The 19,631-nt window shown below is 35.8% G+C and overlaps 1 protein-coding gene across 1 annotated transcript; it reads left to right on the top strand.

The window, feature by feature from the left end:
• The first annotated feature begins 8,047 nt into the window (after positions 1-8,047).
• Positions 8,048-19,124, top strand: LOC108677894. The gene is made up of 4 exons (XM_018166198.2): positions 8,048-9,357; positions 13,019-13,315; positions 17,465-17,764; positions 18,147-19,124. The coding sequence occupies exons 1-4, from the start codon at positions 8,242-8,244 to the stop codon at positions 18,264-18,266; spliced, it is 1,833 nt and encodes a 610-aa protein (XP_018021687.1). The 5' UTR covers positions 8,048-8,241; the 3' UTR covers positions 18,267-19,124.
• The last annotated feature ends 507 nt before the right edge of the window (positions 19,125-19,631 follow it).

Here is a 19,631-nt window from a genome sequence, read left to right as displayed (position 1 = left end):
TCCTACAATTTATATCCTATATACTGTAAAATGATTCAAATGTACTGCAGCGGTGATACATATTATCTTTCGCTAAATTTGTAATCATTAGACAGAGTAATCATAATATTTTACAATGTGCTTTGTAAGACAGTACTATTTTATAATATGCTTAGTAAAATAGTACTTTTTTACAATGTGCTTTGTAAAAGTGTACAATGGCGGATGATGTGTGCAACATGGAGAGCACAATAATTTTTATTGAAATTAAGACCTGAATTACGTAGTAATTCAGGTCTTAATTACAAATTAATTCAGTACAAATTCAGGTCTAGATAACACAAAAATTTACAAATTAAATAAAAAAAACTAAGTGGTTATAAATATTTATCTCATTCAATTATATACATTTTATTTTCTTAGTAATGTAAGTTAATTCAAGAGTAAAAGTATATTTGCAATCAGTCCGCAAGTCAATAATAAAATAGTTTCACTTTGTGATCATTATGACTATTCGTGGGATAGAAACCAGAAAATATAATTCCAGGGCAGAATTTGAATTCTTCAAATAACATCAAAAACATCACCAGAAATAATCTTTGCTTAACAGAAATGATTGGTCCATAATTTCTCAAGTAAATTGAATTATTGAAAAGAAATCGTTCTTGGCAAATGTCATTCGTAAGATTTTATTTTTGTAGCTAGAAAAAGATAATCTGTATGTAACCCTAGCAATACAATAGTATTGGCGATATTCAAAAATTAATAAGTAGTTAGTATAATAATTCATATCGCTGGCGCGTTGACAAGTTTCTACAGTAATTCATCACGCTGGTGCCTTGACTTGGTTGTACAGTAATTTGTACTTAGTTATTCACCAGGAGTTCACCGGATGAGTGTAGGAGATAACGAGGGATGCGGGATCTCCTGATCCATGCAGGCAAAACATCTCCCAAACCTAGTGGATTTCAGAGTATTTTACTAGGGAAATTTTGTATCGCATTATTCATCATCAAATAATTATACACGAATTTTTTTCTGTGTACTGGTGCATCATTTCTAGTTCAATTGAGTGTTATATTATTTAAAGCCAAAGTTATCATTTTTTGCCTTATTAACACTCATCAAAGTCTTAGTCACGTCGTTATTAAAATATAAAAAAAACTCTATATGTACCAATAACTTTATCAAAATATGCAGGAATATAACTATGCAAGAATTATTAGACTAAACTATGTGCCTGGGCAGAAATGGTTTAAAAATGTTTGAATAGCATTGCACCGAATTCCTAAGACCGCGGCGGAAACGACATTAAGTCTGTAGGGCATCTCATTCGTCACCTTACGTGGCAATGCACGTGTCTGGGCATAAATTTCATGTTTTTTTTAACAGAATAATAGAAGTTAATCGGTTGTTCAAATGCTAGTCACTCGTACCCAAAGGAGAGCTCTAAACATTTTGTGTTGTTTCGATGCGAGATGTGTGATTCTATGATATTTTTACAGACAACCATATGATTGGAAACCTGAACAGGAAAATTATAAATATCCGATTTTTAAAGAATTTTTGGCGCGAAAAATTCTTAAGAAAGACTGAGCAAAAATTTCAGTTCATATTATTTGGATTAATTGATGTGAATACAAAAGTTAAGTGAGTTAAAGTTAAACTCAAGAGATCGTAGAAAATAAACAGATTAAAAATTAGCAGATTTTCGTAAATTAATTTTATGGAATGGTGGAGAAAATTAGCGCACAGGTTTTATAGAATTAATTTCAATTTTATAGAATGAAATTAATCATAGACTTGGATCAACTTGAATTTAATTAAATGTTTATAGCAGCAAGACATTTTAACCAAACCTTCGTGGCATGGATGCAGCGCAATAGGCGGCGCTCGAATAAAGTCTCAATAAAACATCAACTGAACGCAATTTTGCACAATGTGCCTCGGGTACATTTTTCAAAAATTATTGATACTAGAAAATTATGTCTACTGATGAAATTACACGTAAATACATCACTACTCTCATTGCATTATTTCTATAAATATACAGTCAAACATGATTTTAGATCTTCTGTGAACAAGGCACGAAAAGGAAAAGAATCGGCAACAGGCCACATCAGGCTTACACTTCAGCGCCGAGATCAATATGTTTTGTTATGTTATATTAAACATGAAGTGCACGTTGAAGGTTCAAACCAGACATGCTAAGCTATCGCGAAGGATTTCATGAACCGGTCTAGGGTCGCATAGGATTTCATGAACCGGTCTTGGGACGCCTGAAGGTCAGAACCACAAGGACTCTAAAAGCGATGTTCTATCCAGACCGCAGCTCTTCGCAGATAACACTAAGTATTTTGCTATCTATTACTATGAGGTTGATACACGATTTAATTACGTACATTTTGAGGACCGTACCCAGCGATGTGATATGGAACTACTTCACTTCGATTAACACTTCCATTTAATATACAAACATATAACTATTCGATAATCGGTGAACCATAATAATAATCAGTGATAATATACTAATAAATAGGATACAAAATCAGTAGCATGGAAGTGAGCTCCATCATATCTAGCATCTTCATGCACGATGTAGTTTAAGGGAGAGTTAACATGGAAGGGAGAAATTAAGGGAGAGTTAACTCTTAAGGGAGAGTTAACGATGTAGTTAACATTCCCTTCCATGTCATGGAAGGGAATGTTACAAATTTAAAACTTCCGATCCAATCGCTTGCCTATTTTTTACACCCAGCGCTATACTTGCTTCCTGGAATCCAGCAGTGCGAAGTGAGCGGACGCTCCGAGCGTCACGAGCACCATGCAGATTTTTCTCCCTGGCGTCGTTCCAGGATGTGAGCGATGACGGCGCGCGCCTTCCTCCGGCGGTGATTCATAGGAAGGGATTGTCTGCATGGAAGGGATTGTCTGCATGGAACAGACAAGGACGAGCCTGCGGTGAATAAAACATCACTCAGAGGCAGAGCTGGGCAGCGCTACTTTGAAATGTAGCGGCCGCTCCCGCTACCGCTACATGCTCTAAAGTCTAAATGTAGCGGGCGCTACCGCTACCGCTACACCCACTAGATTGTAGCGCCGCTACCGCTACATGTAGCGCGCTACTGCCCACCTCTGCTCAGAGGAATGAACGAGGCTTTGTCTAAATATTGAGCATTTTTTGCCTCGTGTGGGTCATCCCAAACAAGTTTACTCCTGGCAAAAGGGCGTATCAGTGCTACTTGCAGAAAGTGGATCACCATTTGGACAACAAGACACAAATCTTTTTCTTAGTGTGCACTTTTACAGCTAGCAGGGAAACTAAAATAGACATAAGAGGAGGAATTTAACTTGTGGGTATGTAACACCATATATACCTTTGTCGTAACCTTGAATTTTTTGCAACGTTCTGTGCGAAAATTTCTGTAGATAGGTTCAACTGACACTTATGAATTTCCGATACTGTATTGTGCCATTCATTGATAACGGATTGAAAACATACATGCTTGCGAGATTATTTATGAGTCGTATCTCATATTTCACAGCAAAAAAAATTTTTTTTTTGAGATGGATTTGTGTTGTCTCGGTAATATTTTCCTGTTCGACATGGACTATATGGAGTTGCAGACGGTGAGGTCATGCCACTGATGCCAGCCATGCATGGTCGCTGCAGGACCTTGCCTTGTCCTTCGAGCTCAAGGACAACAACTTAATTGTGGAATAGAAATGAAATTACTTAATCCCAAAGTCTGTTTATATTACAATAATGGAGTAACGACTTATTGGAGCAGTCCTTCACAGGCGTTCATAAGAAACGACTACACAAAAATGGTTCTTCTAATTTCCCGATTTCTTTTATATGGAATTATTAGTTTATTTCATTCATAGCCAGTTTTTATTAAATAAACTTCAGATTAGGGCATTAATTTTAGACGATCTAGCCTCCTATAAAATATCTTGGCAAAAGTAGAGTTGAAAACTAAGTTGAAGAAGTGTCTTACTGATGGTTTTTCTGCGAGAAGAATTTTATAGGTGAAGTGATATATTCTTGTTAATTGTTTTCTACGAGAAGATTCTTCTTCAATTTATTCGAGGAGAATCTTCTTTTTCACATTTTCCGAGTGGAAGAATTTTGGTGACAACGCAGCTGCCAAAGGTACCAGAGTTTGATTAGAATAATAAATATAATTCAATAAAACAAATGACTATGGGGATAAAATAAAACGGAACAATAATATAATTTCAATTTTAAATACGGTCAATCAGTCATAATACTTTGTCACTTAGGTTAGCGGAAATCATCGAATTATTATTTTTATTTTTATATTAAGGATCTGCCTTAGGATACCGAAGCGTTTCAATTAAAATGAAATGAAAAGTTCACTCCCTGCAGAACATGACAAAAGCAGATACGAGCAAAAGCATAGCTACAGATACGAGTAACTGAAAGCAACAGACTCTTAAATGTAATTAAAATGTCAATTCCAGCCAATATAATATTGTAACGGTTAATCACAACCCATTTTTTAGCGCATTTTCTCATTTATGAAAAAATGCACTATTGTGCTCGCCATGTCCGTCTGTCCGTCCGTCTGCCTGTCTGTCCGTCTGTGACTTCACGTTTTCATCGACGAGAAAATGCGCTCTCTGTCCTCTCTGTCACTCACTGCAGTGAGTACTGAGTTATATTTTTTACAACATATGCCAAATCAAGACAATTATTATATATGTATGTTGATCACAATCCGAGACGGCGGTATATCAGAGCAAATAATTCCTAATAAAGTCCATGACAGTACGGGATTAATTATGAAAGCTGTTCAAATTCTAATTGCAGGTTAGGGGCTTGTACACAAAGCCAAAAATGGCCAGTATAGTCTATACACAAGGCCAGTATCACGTAAATAGTTACTGATGGAATTTGACTGAATGAACATATGATTATAATTCTTGATTATAAAAGAGTAAATATGGTTTGATTGTGCAATTCTGAACGCAGTGTCGCATTGGTACCGAGTGTGTTCTCAGTGTCGCATTAGTACCGAGTCCACAAGAACGTTATTTAAATTTCTCACGAGATCATGCACTAGAATGACATCCTTGCTACAATGTAGTTAAACCTGTTAACCCGTTCCGTCAAAAAAAAAATATTTTAACTATCTCAGTCTGATAGAAACAGATCAGAAGCTATGCATGATGGAGTATGCTACCTGACAGAAAAATATCGATTGGGCCTTCTAATTATGATAAATTAATAGACTGCAAAGAAGGTCTGAATAAAATGGTTATGTATGCTTCAAATTGATATGGATATTACAGCTTAAATAAAATGTTCAGTTCTCTCGGGCCGCTTAGCAGTTTGCCGGCGGCTACCAAACCTGTCAAATAAATCTACGGGGTTTAGCCACCCTCGATGTTTTAGAGAGCTAATATAATAGATTGTAATGTAATATAGGTAATAGAGCTAATATAAGTACTTACTATATGATTTGACCGAGTTATTCAGCGAGTTCATACGTGTTAAATTATCATAATTCAACTTTTTTTATGCATTGCGTTGATGCATAATATTCAATCAACTTTATTGTTATTATCTCCTTATATTGACTTTCATCATTGGTCAGTGTTGCTTAAGAAACTGGTATGTAAAATTTATTAGTTAGCTGGACCATAATAGCGCGTAAACTATTCATCCGTACCATGTGCATATTTTTTTTCCAAAACAAAACATCAAATCCTTGGCCGATGTTATTAGGGTTTATTTTCATTAAACAACCATTCATGAATTTGGATCATTTCATTGCATATATCGAAAATTCGGCAGAAGTTGAAAATCAGAGACAAAGCCACGATAGCTCGAAATATTTTCATTGAAAACTTTTTGTACTCCACCTCTATTAGCAAATTAAGTGTCGCTCGTATGAGGCTTTTGTTAATAAATAAATCGGGATTTCAAGATCGTAACGTCGGACGAACCGGAAGTGGAAGTCAAATTTCGCAATATTTTAAAATTTTTTTGCTTTTCAATTTTTATTCTTTTTAGCGCATTTTCTCATTTATGGAAAAATGCACTATTGTGCTCGCCATGTCCGTCTGTCCGTCCGTGACTTCAAGTTTTCGTCGACGAGAAAATGCGCTCTCTAGCTGTCACTCACTGCAGTGAGTATTGAGTTATTTTTTTAATTTCCTAATTTCGAACAAATGCTTTGACATGAGCCTTCTCCGTAAAATTCAAAATAATTTCGAGTATGGTGTTTGAGGAATTTTGAAGCTTCTTAAGAAAGTTATCGATTTTCTCTTTAATTAAAAAATAAGTATTTTCAAAGACAAGACTTGTAACGTCAATAATTTTGACGAGTCAGAGAAAATATCCTCAAGGCTATCGTTGTAACAGTTGCCTTCTACCTGTGTCATGCCTCGACTAACATCAATCGTAATCGTGAGAATCATATAAAGCCGAAACAGGCTTTGCATGTGTAGCTCTGTGTTGATTATCGATGGATTCCGGACTGCTGATTGTTGTAAAATTTTTAAGCTACATATGGGAAAATCTTACTTGCGCTGATATATTCTCGTAAATCTAGACGTAATCATTAAAAAAATCTAGACCATGAGCTTGAAATAACTTTGTTCTGGGCTCCCAGAAGAGTAAACTTATTGTTGTTGATATAGTTGATGACCCATTGTGGTCATCATCATGACCACAATGATAAATATCAGGGTGCAAGCTGAGGTTAGTCAGATCCTTTTATTGGGTCTGCCTATTATAGTTTCCCTGACTTTTAATAAATAGGTTGCTCTCGTCAATCTATTTTTCGCTGGTCAAAGTGTATCAATATACATATGAAATTATTACACAAAATACATTAATATACATAGTTTGTATTTTAAACAGTAAAGGGTTGTTACTTGCATTATAAAATTTTGAGGTGATGATGAATCTAGTCTCCAAACCGAATTCATTAAAAATAAGTTTAATTCTTTAGCCATTTTCTTTGCACCAGAATTCAAGGTTCATTAACAAAATCAATGCCTCATTATTTGTTATCGGGTTCATCAAAAACTTTAAAATCGCCATTAAGAGAAATTATCTACCCAGAAGGAAAATTCATCGTTTAATCTTTTGAATTCAGAGCACGACATTTTTGCGCTGATGAAATGTTCGTACGTGGCCTGGCTGCTTTATAGTGTGCTGGCCATATTGTTTTCTGTTTGGGCTCCTCGGAAGGCTTGTGTGTCGTCATGGATTTATTCAGCAAGTATTTGAAGCAAATCCCAGATGAAATTCAACTAGTGTCGCTACAGTAGCGTCGTGTGTGAGGTGCCACGGAATGTCTCCCTTGGCTATTTGACAGTGCCATAAGCGCACTGGCTTCGCTGCAGCCACTTTGTTAAGAGATTTCGTTCAGCAAGATTTAATTAATTTTCAATCCTAGGGAATAAGATTGAAATTACTGAAAAAGGATTTTAAATTATTCCTGTATCTTGTAATAATTAACTCTAAAAATTAGAAATTAATTAACCAATATTCGATTGATTGCTAGAAAAATACGCAAATTGTATTTTTTTGTAATGTATTGTAATTGTATTATTTGTAATGTATTGTAATTGTATTAGGAAAAAGGCTAAAGTACAAGTTAAAATATTAGAATAAGGTAAAATATTTGACTAGTTAAAAAAAAAGATATATGGTGCAAATGCTTTTTAAATTTTTTCTTATGTTTGTATTGCATTGTACCTACTTTACAATGTCAAAATGCAACAAACATATTTTCGATATCACGACTAATTTGCTAAAAAATATTATTTTTGAATAAAAAATGGAATATATTGTGTTACTTATTTTGATCGTTTGTTTATTAAGCATCTGTTGAATAAATGATAACAAGAAATCTGTTGGTATCCTTCCAGAAAGGATACCAGAAATCATGTATTTGTCTACAGGATTTACTTCCTTTCTCCAACGGAGGAATTATTAACTTATGGGATGAAAATTATCGCAAAATCTGAGAGCAATTATTTAAAATCAAATTTTCGGCAGATATCTAACCAAGTTTTTTACAGGAAGTTTTACAGAGTAAAATTAAAGAGGCGAAGTTTGTATTGTTGAAAATAAAATTTAATGTTGATCAAAACGCACCTGATTTAATAATTTATTTTAAGGAACAATTATAATCCCTCAGTAAGTCGTACACAATCTATTCCGTCGTGCAATAGAACAAAATTTAATACAAATCCGCGAATTTTAATTGCTGTTCCAAGATGGATCTTCTCACGGTAAAAATATTATCAATGCTTCTATTGGGTTTACTTTCGATATTTTTCGGTCTCATACCATTAAAAATCTGGAAGAAAATGTTACTAACTGACCACGCCAAGTCTGCCGAGACTCAAAAGAAGCAGAGGCGGAGACGGGACCTGGCGGTAAGTTGTCTCTTGTGCTTCGGCGCCGGGGTTTTGCTGGCCACGGTTTTCCTCCACATGCTGCCAGAGACCCGGGAAAGTGTTGAGTTAATTAATGCCATGAAGAAAAAGGTTAAACATGGCCATGAGGGCCTAGAAGTTCACAGAGGCCATGAACATGAGGCCCATGATGGAGATCATATCCATGATCACAACTTTTTGCATGCACATGAGGTGAATGCTCACGAAGAACATGTCCGCGAAAATGGCTTTATACATGGGCATGTGAAGAATGCAAATAATTCTGAGGTCTCTCACGAACATGAAGCACGCGAGTACGGAGACCATGATCATAGACATGATCAAGAACATAATTACACTTATAACGTCACGGAACAAACCTCAAGACTGAAAATTCTGGACGACAGTCATGTGAACGAGAAGGTCGGCATGTCACCTCAAACGTTAGATACACATAGTGAAAATACTAACGATTTCAACCACTATCATGTCAGACGGGATAATGACCATGAGGATAGTGAAATTCCATCCATTCCTGTCTCAAGTAAGCTCAATGTCCTGATAAAGGGAACGACTTCATTGAGTAAACTGAATGAAGAAACTGCTCACACTCATGACCATGTGGATCACATTCACGATTACACTGACACTTATGGTCCCGACGCCCGAACTTATGCCAATCTCGGAGATGACCAAAATGCTCCCTTCACAAATGACTCCCCTCACTCCCTCGGCCACGTGGATCATCATGAACAAGATATGGTGCCTAATGTCAACCATCAAAACTCCAAATCCTTGAATGAATTAACCACGCAATCATGGAATACCCTGCACAATTTTCATGACCACGAAGAACACGAGCATGAACATGATGCTCATTCTTACCCTGTGGCAGAGCTGCTCATTTGCATCGGCTTCTTCACTGTGTACATCATCGAGGAAGTAATTCATAAGGTGAGTCTTGCTAATAAAGTTTCAATACAATGAGTCGTTCATGATTGTTCAGCGAACTATTATAATGGATTCACTTTCATTCTACAGAAATTGGTGCAACATGTGTTCTCTAGATTAGGTGAGCCATAACTTTTGCAGGTTCATCCAATGGCTGTTTTGTATTTCGTTTGTAAAAAAAAAGTCTCTTTTGTAGTGTGTATAATTTGGTGGCTTAGAAATTTCCTTTTAAAGGGCCACGTAGCTAGAGTCCGAATACTAAGCGTGTGATACATTAAACTATAACAGAGGGCAGTACATCATATGCTGCACATTACTGTGCTGTTTATGCTTTTTTTAAACAATCTCTGATAATTTTGGTTGTTGTGGTTTCCCTGGTCTCATTTTTATATGAGACCCCCCTCGCGCAAGTACGACACCACTGACAGGGGGTCGCTCAGAGCTGTAGGGCCGAGGTTTTTGGTCGAGGTGCTTCATGCAACTGAACTAATTTAGAAAAAGAAAGTTTGAAAAGCGTCTCAGGCAAATTGTAAATCTACAAAGAAATCCTAACTTTTCTAATGCATATTAATAATTACAGCATTATACTCCAAATTTATTTAACTCCTCCGCTTCTAAGCTACTTATGAGTGTTGAAGATTGTTTTAAATGCGATTATAAATTAATTTACTGCTGGTGTAAAACAATTATTTGAGTAATTGTGTATATAATCGCTTTATTTGGGAGTAATATGTAACTAATTTTCTTCAACTCATTTACTGCGATGTTATCTTGCCTAAAGAGCAATCAATCATTGTTCAGCATTGGAACAAGAACGGGATCAAGGTTAGACTCCTTTATTTTGGATGCTGGACAAAACTCGTACGCGATAAGTTAGTTCTTGTGGCGTGTCGCAGCTTGGCAATGCCAAATATAATAATAATGTTTGAAGGAAGTTCCTTATATATTCGATCTCCGTTCTCGCCTATTCTTATTTAGCAGCTGTAATCTCAAGTGTGTACTCTTACATAAGGCGTGTTCTAAGAAGGCTGCTCCGCTTATCAGCATTCATTTAGACGATTAATAATTAATCCAGAATAAAACCTATGCATTTATATACGATAAAATCTTCATTAAAATATGCATTTTACTCTTCTCCATCCAATATTTTTTCTAGTTTACAGCACTGAAACGATTCATCCCTATTATAAATCAGCGTTATTATGACGTCACTCAACCGTTAGCTTCAAAATTTCCATTCCAAATTATAATGAGAGTTGAGGGACTTATTTTCAACAATAATTGTTTGGTCCCCATAATATATTGTGCGCCCGTTACTGGTCATGCAGAATCGGCAAGGAGGCCGGGCGGTATTAAGCAAAGAAAATTTGAAGCAGAAAGTTGCGAGTTCAATCCCGCAACATGCTGTGGATGTTCTGCAATGTTAAGAATCGGCGACAGGCCTATGGCCTATTAAAAGCTGAAACCGCTATATTAATTTGTTCCAGTGAAATTATGCAAGATTCTGTTCATATGTACAGCTCACTATTCACTTTTGCAGGGGATGCTAATATGCAAACATAAAGCATGGTTCTTGCAAAGTGTCAATGAATTTTTCAGATGATGGAATGCATGCGGTACCGTCGTGCTTAATGGTCCTCCAATGTCATGCTTATTTTTCCATGAATTATGAACGATATTAGATTTTAAGCTCAAATTATATTGTTAATAACTATGTAAGTATATCCATTAATTTTTTAATTTTGTTTTTCTGCCAGGCAAAAGGCTCTTAGAATTCAGGCTTTATGAATTTCAGCTCTGAGTTTTACTGCATAGATAGGGAATTTAGGGAATTTCTCCCTAAATGCGGGTTTTTTCATAGTACATATAAACAAGTAAGTTTGAGATCACCTGCTACTCTTTTCTATGGCAAAGGATGAGTGAAATAATTAGTTAATGCGAGTGAAATTTTAAACAGTATTTAGTAATAACTTAACAAAACATCCTAATCTATCCAAAAAGTTAAATCCCTGTAGACAAACGAGGTATTAGGCATTACCAATGCAGCTAACTGCCCCATGGATGCATTGAGACTATAATGTCTGAATCTATAATGAATTTTGTGAGCCCTTAAATCAGAGTTTCAAACTTAATAATGAACGAGACAATGAGTTGACTGTCAAATTTTGTTCTATTTAGTATAGCACTATAATAATATACATTATATATACAGGCATGAACCTTTTTAGAATACTAAGTGAATGCGGTATCCGGTATAAACCCACTATTTTATGTATCGCATTGCGTATCGCAACATACCGCATTACCAATGAGAAAATTAATCTGGAACTAGCCTGTTTGAATAGAGTGAACGTTGCATTATAATTAAATAGCAGTATTGCCTACATTCCTGCAACGCTCTCATTCTTAAAATAGTGTCATAGTGTATATGTATATAATAGAGTGTATAGTGTATATTATAGTGTATATAATAGAGTGTTTCAGGATGTTAGCTCATTCAGCAAGCACTACTTTAAGAATTTTTAACTGGAATGATTCTATTTCCTGACAAGGTTCGGATACTAAATTACGGTTAACCGTGTGTAATTACATCGCTGAGGAGGTATTTACTTGACTTCTATTTGCAGTTACGCCTATGTTTTGCAGGCTGAGATGCGAATGGTTTAAGTCAAGGAAAATTAAGTTATTTTAGGCATGTGAATTGTTGGTCATATTATGAGTATTTTATTTCAATTTTATATACTTAAAAAAATTTTCAATTAGAACACCTGTTGTGTGAATTGCATAACAGAATTTCATAAATTACGAACCAAAAAACATCAAATCATCATGAATAAAATTGGAGATATATCACAGTGAAAGAACTTTAAAATTGGTTAGTAAAACTACTACAAACACGGAAACCAGAGTTATATATCGTAAGAAACATTCCTTTACCTCTTTGCATAATACACATATTGAATAAATCTTTCGCGAGAAAAACTGAACTTATATTGAAATAATGATCAATTTACTTAAATTTATTGCGAGGCGAGAAATTATAAGGAGAACCCAACTTATGAATTATATAAACTCCTATGTACACATAAATAAACACTTTACTTTTTCAGGAAGAGCCACACCTCATGAATAAGCGCATATGACGCGCTCTTCATAATATTTTTGATTGAATGTTATATCGGTGACGATTTAACCCTTACAGCCTTCATTTTTTCATTTTAAATTGTCTTGAATTCAAATGATATCGTTTTTGGAGACTATACAGCATACATACGCGAAATTACAGCTAAATTAACAAACTCTCTCTATATCGAAATAATTTTTAATTCACTTTATTATCTATTTTAAGGTTGAATTTCAAGCCGATCAAATGAAGGCTACATTTTCAATAATAAACAATGTTCAATATTAGCACCATAATTTACGGAATATTATTTGTTCCCTTATTTGTACCTATGATCTCATGAATGTAGAGTTACGGCACGCGCCACATTATGGAATTTAAATGCTGCTCCAATGAGATATTTCGTTAATCAATACATTTATTCACTTCACAGTGTCCTTTGTTTTATTCTGCCATTATTAAGGTAATTTATACTTGAACCCGCATTGTATTTTAAGACTGCGCAGTATGAAATCTTTACGATTGCATTTCTCATTGCAGATCGTGTTTCGCAATCACTCACACGCAGCCTCGAAGAGAGACTCAGGCAGTGACGAGGGCATGGTGCTGAAAAAGCGTTGCTCCAGAACCGATAAATTTCCTTCTTTCTCGAACGGGACGCACAAAAACCGATCTGCTGACAATGCCGTTGAAAACGGTCAGCTGACATCAGCTGATCTGAGCAACGGAGGAGACCTTCACCTAAAGGACTCCTGCAACATCCCTCTTAAGGATTACACATCAGGATTAAATAATCCTTCCTTGGTCACAGAAAACGACGCGGATGTAACGATGCAGGTTAGTAGGGCACGGATAATTTTTCATGAATTTATCTTGCAATGCGCCTAGGTGTTGAGTTTTCGTTGTTTTATTTTTTTTAATATGCAGAATCTGTATAAAAATTTTCGAATAATACCGGCATAAAGTGAAAGGGAACCAATGACGTCTGACTAATAAACTATTGCGTAGCTGTTCTGCGGTATTAATTGTAACATAACAATTCAACATCGTTATCTTCAAAGTCAAAATTAGGACCTGCATGATACCTTTATAGCTAAAATATGGCGTAAAAATGGTACTGCCAAACAAGTAAGGGAAATTTATTGAAATTTCGAATCGTTATCATTCAAAGTTTAATCTTTAATATGATGCCAATGACAGAAATATTGTTCCAAATGCCAAGCATTTTCAAAATTGGAGATCTTGCCTCCATTAGTGATACACTATGCACGAAAATAGCGCAAATTCCTTCAATAACGTACTAGCCAATGTCGTTCACATACGTACGAGAATTGCAACTGAAAATAAACTAATTTCTTGACTAATTCAAAAGTTTTATGATTTTTCATATAGGAAATTAAAGATTTATTGTATGAGCATGTGATACGCATTTATCATTCTCTGTATACAACACTGATTTCTGAATAAAGATTGGATGCCGTGAGTCAAGTGATGAAATGACTGCCTATATCCATTTATTCCTGGGCCAATAATTGCAACAATTCAGTTCACGTATGCAGTCTATTACGAATCCTGAGGTCACATAAAAATTGCTTTTTTTGAAGTCTGTTTGTAACTTGCAACTCACATTAACGAACAATAGGAACCAATGTACCTGCATTATTGTTTATGGTGTCGTCATGACAACAAGCTTGCCTGAATGTAATTAAGGTCAAGAGGCGCAATCATCTAAGCCTCACACGCCGTATCCGATTTGTTCCGCCATTGGGCCCTCATCGGGAGTACTTGCGAGTCCTGATCTCGCGATTCTTCATAAACGAATTTTTTTTCTTGTTAGGCGGATTTTCGTCAACATTTCTTAAACGGAGAAAAATGTCGAGGGAAAACTTTCGTTGTAAATATTTGCCCGTGCGTTTTGCCATAGAGGTTATTTAATTTTCCAAAAAAAAAAAAACATTTCATTTCTGGTTATTTCCATGTATAGAAGATTAAATGATTACCACACAGAGGCCATACGCTGAATACAATATTCTTTACCGTGATATTTCGGAGAATTTTCTTTATCGTAGTCGTCCGGAAAGTGATCACCTTATTATTCAATATAATTTTTAAGTATAGTGTCTCGATATGTTGACACAATTTATTGCTGATAAAAAAAAAGTAAAAAGTTTTTAATGTGAATGCTTGAGTTTTATATTCCAAATGCCACATATACCATTAAAAATAATCCAAATAGAGTGAATTAATTTTTGTAGGAGTTACCTCTAAATTCATCGTCCTGAAGTGCACCCGAAGTGCATATACAATAAAATCTTGAAGAGTACCTATTCACGTGAATACCCTATTCACGTGAATAGCAAGTTTGGCGCTCAAGTGATATTGCTAGTCTGCTAGCGCAATTTGTATGGTAGGAATCGATTGACTTCTCGTGCAACTTGTAGCGTAGGTATCACCTGACTTCTCGTACTATTTGTTGCGTAGGTATCAGCGTCTGCTCGTGTAATTTATAGGGTGGTCATCTAATGTTTAGAATCCCAACTATGCTCCAACTTCACCGCAAACGATTATTCTCAATATTATAAATGGATTGACATCGTCTTTCAAAAGCGGTTCAAATCTTCGCATCATGCCATCCCCATTTTATGACCTCATCACAGCGCGAGTACTGATATGAAATTCACTCATAAATCTCCGTCACATGCGGATGAATCAATGAGGTAGTGGGCGCAAAAGATCAAAAAACAATCCGAAAATTTGAATTATGTGCTTTAAGTTGCGGTGGAGTCACACCAAAGGGTACGCACTCAGTGAAAGCAGGTTTGCCCGCGCGGGCAACCTGCTCCAACCTGCCACACGAATGAACATAGGATAATAATGTAAGTGTTCACAGTAAAAACCTGTACGAATAGGCTTCTGTATTCTATGGTTTCAGGCGCCAGCCTGAGCAGGTAACCAGCACGCTGGCAACCTGCTTTCACTGTGTGCCAACTAAGCCCATGCAAGCATAAACGTGATCAGATATGGCGCGTGATCGTCCTTCAACCCGATCATTTTGCGTGTTTCATGAGAAAGTCAAATTCCTCTGTAATTAACATTTAGTGCTCCAAGTTTCAAGCTTTAACCTCTCCTGAAAATATAAAAAATCAATAAAAAGCTAAAGATAATCAGCGGGTTGCTAACAAGGATAAAATATTTACAACGCAATATCATTAACAGTATTCTAATATAGATCTATTCTCAGTAATATTTACACATGATAGTCACACCTAAACTCTTCCATTAGTACAAGGCACGTACCTCCGTCACGTCTCCGCACCAAACAATGACTAACGTAGCGTTCCTAGAGTGTAAGGTTGACTATAAACCTAAAAATTCCCGAAATAAAACGTCTCCTATTAAAACCCTAGCAAAGGTAATTCCCGATGCACATGAGTAAATTTCGCTGAAAATTAAGTAAATAAATTTTTAATACAATAAACTATCGATAAATTTTACATATGCAGTCCTGTCGTACTTTCCAGCACTGCCAATTTATGTACAAACCCGTTTAAGAAAATTTTGAATCAATCCTTTTGCGCGTTTCATGAGAAAGTAAAATTCCTATGTAATTAACATTTAGTACTCCAAGTTTCAAGCTTTAGCCTTTCCTGAAAATACAAAAAATCAATGAAAAGCTAAAGATAATCACCGGGTTGCTAACGAGGATAAATATTCACATCGGAATCTTATTAGAAGAGTATTCTAATTAGATCTATCCTCAGTAATATTTACACATGATAGTCACACCTAAACTCTTCCATTACAGTACAAGGCACGTACCTCCGTAACGTCTCGGCACCAAACAATAACTAACGTAGCGTTCCTATAGAGTGCGGACGTTAAAAGTAAGGCTGTCTCTAAACCTAAAAATTCCCGAAATAAAACGTCTCCTATTAAAACCCTAGCAAAGTTAATTCCCGATGCACACGAGTAAATTTTGCTGGAAATTAAGTCAATAAATTTTTAATACAATAAACTGTCGATGAATTTTACACATGCAGTCCTGTCGTACTTTCCAGCACTGCCAATTTATGTACAAACCGGTTTAAGAAAATTTTGAACTAAGTCGTGGCTCACATAAACTTGGCTCATTTCACTGCATTAGTTCATGCGCTCTGGAAATTGGGCACTTGGCGACGATCAACCGTCTCTCGAACAGATAAGTGAAGTCTTTGGTTTCGTTTTTTTCAACAAACGTTCAATGATCGTTTATACTTTAAACCAGAGCGTGAACTTTGAGTGCGGTTTTGAAATTTATTAAATTTGGTGGTCGCGTTGTTATTTTCAACTTTCGCGTCGTTTGGTTCTCATTTTCAATTAAAGAACGTATAGTTGTTAACTTGCTTAAATTAAATTGTAATCATCGAGCTTTCTTTTATAATTGAGCATTTGATTTAAATGTTTTCTCAGAATCGTGAATAATAACGTAGATAGAATCTCAATTTTGCACGGGGCCAGAGCCCCAAGCCCATCCATTTAACGCGGTCGCTATTCACGCACACCTCTGAGAGGCATAACTTTCTGCAATTTGATCATATAGCTATCAGTACGTTGAAAATCTATTAGTAAGTAAAATTTTCACGAACACTGTAAATATTTTTTCTATTTTGTATCTAATTTGTATGTATTCATCATTAGACTTCAAATCGGACGGACAAGAGATGAAACAAGGTGGCAGCCAGCTACAATGTAAAAAAGTCGCCATGATAACAGACAATCTGACATGTTTTCCTTTCTGGGGAATAGACTAACACAAACAGCTGTCTTCATTTTCAGCGGATTTAATGAAATGGGAAAAATACTCCTGTGATGATAAATACTCAAGTGAAAAGCAGTTGATGACAACTACGAGCAGGTGTGTAATTTTGAATTAAATTCAACCCACTATACGATGAGGTTCTAATTATAATGACAAACCATGAACGTTCCCTCATCTCCCCTCCGCAGGGTATGGCGGTGGGCCTACAGCAGAATGTGGCCGACGTATGGTATCTGTTCTACGCCATCGCAGCTCACAAATACGTTATCGCTTTTTGTGTTGGACTCGAACTTGTTTCTGGGGGAACGAAGCTCGTCCTGACAGTAGTCTACATGATCACCTTTGCAATGGTCACACCTTTGGGAATTGCTCTTGGCATCGTCGTTACAGAGGGAATAGGTTCTTCCAACAGCTTGTTCCATCTCTGGACCTTGACCGTCTTGCAAGGGATGGCAGCTGGTACCATCCTATATGTAGTTTTTTGCGAGGTAAGCTATTTATTGAGAACCGATTGTTTTAAGAGGAAGATTTTATTGTCACCATTATTTTCCATCATGGAAATTTACAATTGGCGTAACATTTCTTGTGGAAGTGAAATAGGTGTGCGTTAGTTGAGGGAAAATATCCGACTCTCAGATGAGATCCATTTATTCTAACCAGATATTGAGATCATGCCACTTTGTCAACTGAAGGATTTAAATAATAATAAATTCACAACACGCATTCAACTTCGTTATAACCCCTAACAATCGTGGAACAGAAAGAAATGAATCTATTAAGAAAAATCATTTTTTTCGTGATGATGGCCTGCTAACTAAATTAATCATCATCTAACGACTTGTTCAAAAATGAATTTCATCTTCCTCGCAGGTTCTGGAACGAGAGAGAAACAGCCTGAGCGGCCGCTTTGGGAAACTAATAGCGTTGATCGTTGGTTTCGCGACCATGGCTCTCATCCAACTTGTGGGCAATCACAAACACGCCCATTAAGTGCACGAACAATATTATGGTTTCAAAACTATGGTGGTTATAATCTTTTTGCTACTAGGTCAGTAATTGTATTTGAACATTTGATTCATACCTTAAAAACGAGAATTAGTGAATGGTATCTGATCAAACGGAAGTGGAGGGCAAAGTCCATTCAAGTGAGCACTTCAATTCTACTCGTTTGAGAACAAATTATTCAATACAAGGTGCTTTGTTGAATTTTTCATCGGATTTGTTGATTCATCTAGGAAGAAAGAAAGAGTGTAACTTCACTTACGATTAAAATAAAAAAAAGAGGCATCGTTTGCTCATAAGTGAAATATTCCAATCCTTTTTTTTTAGCTTTCTTTCCAAGTCTGTTTTAATTTTATTTAGTCTTTAATTATCATTAAAATGCGTAGTCATAATACTTCCATAGTGGCTAGCCTGAAAGTGAATCATTATCTTATAAGAATCGCTAAATAATATTGCTTCTTATCCTTATACGATAAAAAAATAATTATGAAACGTTTTCAGTTTCAGCAACAAAGAAACATTCTCAGTTTAGGAAATCAAGGAACTAAGTAACTAAGAAAATTTATTGCTGACTTAAACACAAACAATTGTACAATAAAGCATTTATGTAAATAAGCAATCAAATCAATAAATTCTTGTGATTGTATTGAAAATCATTTGTTAAGGAACGATGGTCGACATTCGAAGGATTCTTTTGTTTCCAAGAACGATCCAAGAGCGAAGTGCTTCAACCAACAAGACTTTCAGTCTCAACAAAATTTTTTAGTAATTAATTGTGTTAAGACACGAGAGCGTCTTGTGAACACTATAGCTTTGGCAGTATTATTCATCTGAAACTCTATATCTATAGGGGATTATTATTATTATTCTACGAAGAGATTGTCGTGGCGTCTCGTTCAGATCGAACTTCGAGGGCACGTTACAAGTGGCTGAAAAGATGATAGTATTGTACATGTCAAACACTATATCTATAGGGGATGATAGTATTGTTCATGTCAAACACTATAGCTATAGGGGATGATAGTAATATTCATGTTAAACACTATATCTATAGCGTATGATAGTATTGTTCATGTCAAACACTATAGCTATAGGGGATGATATTTTTGAACATATCAAACACTATAATAATGGCTAATGATAGTATTGACCATATTGGAATGCATAAGGAGTTACGTGACAAGAATATTAGGCGAGGCAACTAACAAGAGTCGGACAGATGCGAAAATACTCACGCTGATCCGCGGGTTTCAAGGGAGACACGATTCCGCATACACTCGTATCGAAGATGCAGCCAAATTCATAAAGAAAAATCCAGCTTCGTTTTGAACTAACAGAGGATATGGACATTTA

This window comes from Hyalella azteca, unplaced genomic scaffold (genome assembly GCF_000764305.2).
Source record: "Hyalella azteca isolate HAZT.00-mixed unplaced genomic scaffold, Hazt_2.0.2 contig6292, whole genome shotgun sequence".
NCBI classification, from domain to species: domain Eukaryota; kingdom Metazoa; phylum Arthropoda; class Malacostraca; order Amphipoda; family Hyalellidae; genus Hyalella; species Hyalella azteca.
The sequence above is the reverse complement of the archived record's forward strand: the minus strand, read 5'-3'. Positions and strand labels throughout refer to the sequence as shown.

Excerpts from the sequence above, each read along its gene's own strand:
- LOC108677894 (XM_018166198.2), top strand. The coding sequence starts at position 8,242 with ATGGATCTTCTCACGGTAAAAATATTATCAATGCTTCTATTGGGTTTA. Across the intron at positions 9,358-13,018 it reads TCGAGGAAGTAATTCATAAG|ATCGTGTTTCGCAATCACTC; the intron begins GTGAGTCTTGCT and ends TTCTCATTGCAG. Across the intron at positions 17,765-18,146 it reads TATATGTAGTTTTTTGCGAG|GTTCTGGAACGAGAGAGAAA; the intron begins GTAAGCTATTTA and ends TCTTCCTCGCAG.